This window comes from Dichomitus squalens (assembly GCF_000275845.1).
Source record: "Dichomitus squalens LYAD-421 SS1 unplaced genomic scaffold DICSQscaffold_126, whole genome shotgun sequence".
Taxonomy (NCBI): domain Eukaryota; kingdom Fungi; phylum Basidiomycota; class Agaricomycetes; order Polyporales; family Polyporaceae; genus Dichomitus; species Dichomitus squalens.
This window is the reverse complement of record NW_006767008.1, coordinates 10,300-12,986: the sequence shown is the minus strand read 5'-3', so window position 1 is coordinate 12,986 and position 2,687 is coordinate 10,300. Positions and strand designations below refer to the sequence as shown.

Below are 2,687 nucleotides of genomic sequence, written 5' to 3'. Positions count from 1 at the left end.
TGGACATCTTCTACGTCGCTACGGCTGACATGCTCGCTGATGCTCTCACTAAGAATGTTCCTCTGACAATTGTCAAGAAGTTCTGTGAAGGTGTTGGTCTTCGACACTGAATGCTCTTCCGTATGGACGGATTGAGTGGGAGTGTTGAACTTGGACTTATCCAGTCCGGACTACACGAGGCTATGCGTCTCCTAGCGCTTAGCTGTGGTCGCTTATGTAGTATGTTACCATATTTGGGACTCTCTGCTCATGTACTATAGCTATGCTTCCGGACTCTTCTGGTACTGTCTAGGACAATCCGTACTACTCCAGAACGGTCTAGACAGGTCTATGCCTTACTCATCTCTTACTCATCCTATGGTGCGATACGTCGCAATTCTTTCGTCGTTGTATTATTCATCGCACTATGGTACATGTGACTAACCACTCTTTGATTAGTCATGGACTCTTCTCTGTAGTATATAAGGACTTGAGATTGCGTCCTCCCTCTTCAGTCTTTCCTTACTGACTGAAGAGTGAGTACTTCGTTACATCTATCTCTAACTTGTAGTTACTTACTTAACCTTTGTAGTCTTGCTTCGACTCTAGGTACAGTTGGTTACTGCAATATAGTCTTTCCTTACTGACTGAAGATCTTGCTTCGACTCTAGTCAGGATCTAATCCTTGTCTTCACAGCCCCGAGTTTATCAACCCCTCCCCTCCTTTTCACATCGTGATCCTATTGATCTCATCGCCATCGTCGGTTCCAAGGTCAATGCCGTCATCAAAAGACTGCAAGCCATCTTCGATCGCAAGGATCAGCTGCTTGACACCCCCCACGAGCATCGACTTGCCCTCCAGCGCATCGGTGACAGACTCGAGTGGATACTCGACAACATCACGGAGAACGGCACCTCGTGGACTCGCAGCCAACAACAGAACATCGACTGGTTCTGTAAGGAGTTTGGAAAAGTCAAGTTTAGCGGACTAGGACAGAACTTCGAGCGCACTGTCAAGGGTCTGATAGAACTAGAGCGCTTCGGGTACTTGAATTGGATCGTCGTTTAGTTTTGTATATCGAATATCTTTCGCAATGGCTTCAGGCTCTCGTTACGCCCCTCTAGCAGAGGATGACTTTGAGTCAGATGACCCGGGCCTACACACACACCCGGCTCCATCACAGGCACACACCCGTCCGGCTTCACCCACTGCCACGCTTCAAGCGTACCCGGAAATTCAATGGATCTACGCTGGTGTTGAGTACGGCTCGTTAGAAGATGCTATTGGTGCCTCGGCAAACAGTTTGGGGATCACCAACCAAGCCTACGTCGACTGGACCATCTCCGTAACAAGGGACATCACACGGCGCGAAGTGGTCAATGTTTATAATGTCCTCGGCAACAAGATCTACGAACACCGGAACGATTTTCTTAAGGAACGTGATGCCACCCACGCCACTTTTGAAACCCTGGACAACTCAATGGTAGGCCTTCACACCAAGGCTGACATTGCTGGAAACCTTGCGCTCAAGGCTGTCGAAGAAAACAAACAGCTGAAGGCGGAACTGGTCACTGTCAATGCGGATCTGGAAGTTCTCAACCGGAACAACACGGAGCTCGTCAAACGGTACAAGGAACTCGCGGCCAAGTTGGAGCAAGGCTTGTCAAACCGCACCACGTTTGGTAACCCTGCCGCCCCGGCCCCTGTCGTATCCCAGGCTTCGCGTATCAAGGCGTCAGAACCACCCAAGTACAAGGGCAACAAAGGCTCGGACATCACTCTCGAACAATGGTTACAGAAGATGGGCCTCTGGTTCCGCGTCCAGAACATCACCACGGACGATGACAAGATTACCCTGGCCCTCATGTACTTGGAAGGCGGCGCGCACGACTACGTCGAAGACTACGTCGAGACAGCATCAAACGGCGGAACCCTTGGATCATGGACCGACTTCGTCAACCGACTCAAGGCAGGCTATCGTCAACTGGCTCCGGAAAAAACGGCACAGACATCCCTCGAAGAATGGTGTTCAAAGACCCACTCTACCGTCATCCAGTTTGCAGAGAACTTCCGCCGCTACGCCTCGAAGTCCGGTTACGCTGACGTAGAGCTCATCCGCCGCATCGACAATCAGGTTGGCAAGAACTCGCAGATCCTTACGGTTATGACAGCGATGCGGCAAGTCAACCCCATGCTGATTCCGACGAAATGGGAACACTATTTGGATTGGGTGCTCAAACTGGAAATGGAAACCCGTGGAAATCAGGCCAAATCGTCTTCGCAGCAGCACACGACTAGTCGCCCCCCACGGGACCCCAATGCCATGGACGTCGACGCAATGCGCAAGCCGGAGAAATTGTCTAAGGAACAGCTTGAATGGCTCGACAAGAAGCTCTGCTTCTGCTGCGGAAAGCACAAGTTTACGACCGGCCAGAAGTGTCGCAACCCTCAGTACACGGGCTACTACGAGCTTCCGGACATGAAGAAGCAGCCGGCTGCCCCGACCAAGGTTCGCACGATGGATCCAGCCGATGAAGACAAATGGGAGTACATCCGCAGGGCCCTCGAGGAGTTCGAAACCAAGGGAAAGGGCAAGGGCAAGGCACTGGAAACTGAGACCGCCGCACGCATCGTCGAGGTCAAGGAATCCGAGGAGGATTTTCTGGAACGGGTACTTTGAAGACTGACCAAAGTATCCGACTCTGTA

General features: G+C 51.5%; 2 protein-coding genes across 2 annotated transcripts; both read left to right on the top strand.

Moving 5' to 3' along the window:
• Positions 1-688: 688 nt before the first annotated feature.
• DICSQDRAFT_73326 (uncharacterized protein) lies at positions 689-1,048 on the top strand (the record flags this gene model as incomplete). Its single annotated transcript, XM_007371588.1, has 1 exon — positions 689-1,048. A coding segment is annotated over one exon (360 nt), but the record flags the coding sequence as incomplete, so codon positions are not given.
• Positions 1,049-1,673: 625 nt separating this feature from the next.
• Positions 1,674-2,222, top strand: DICSQDRAFT_32831 (uncharacterized protein; the record flags this gene model as incomplete). The annotated part of the gene is made up of 1 exon (XM_007371587.1): positions 1,674-2,222. A coding segment is annotated over one exon (549 nt), but the record flags the coding sequence as incomplete, so codon positions are not given.
• Positions 2,223-2,687: the final 465 nt, after the last annotated feature.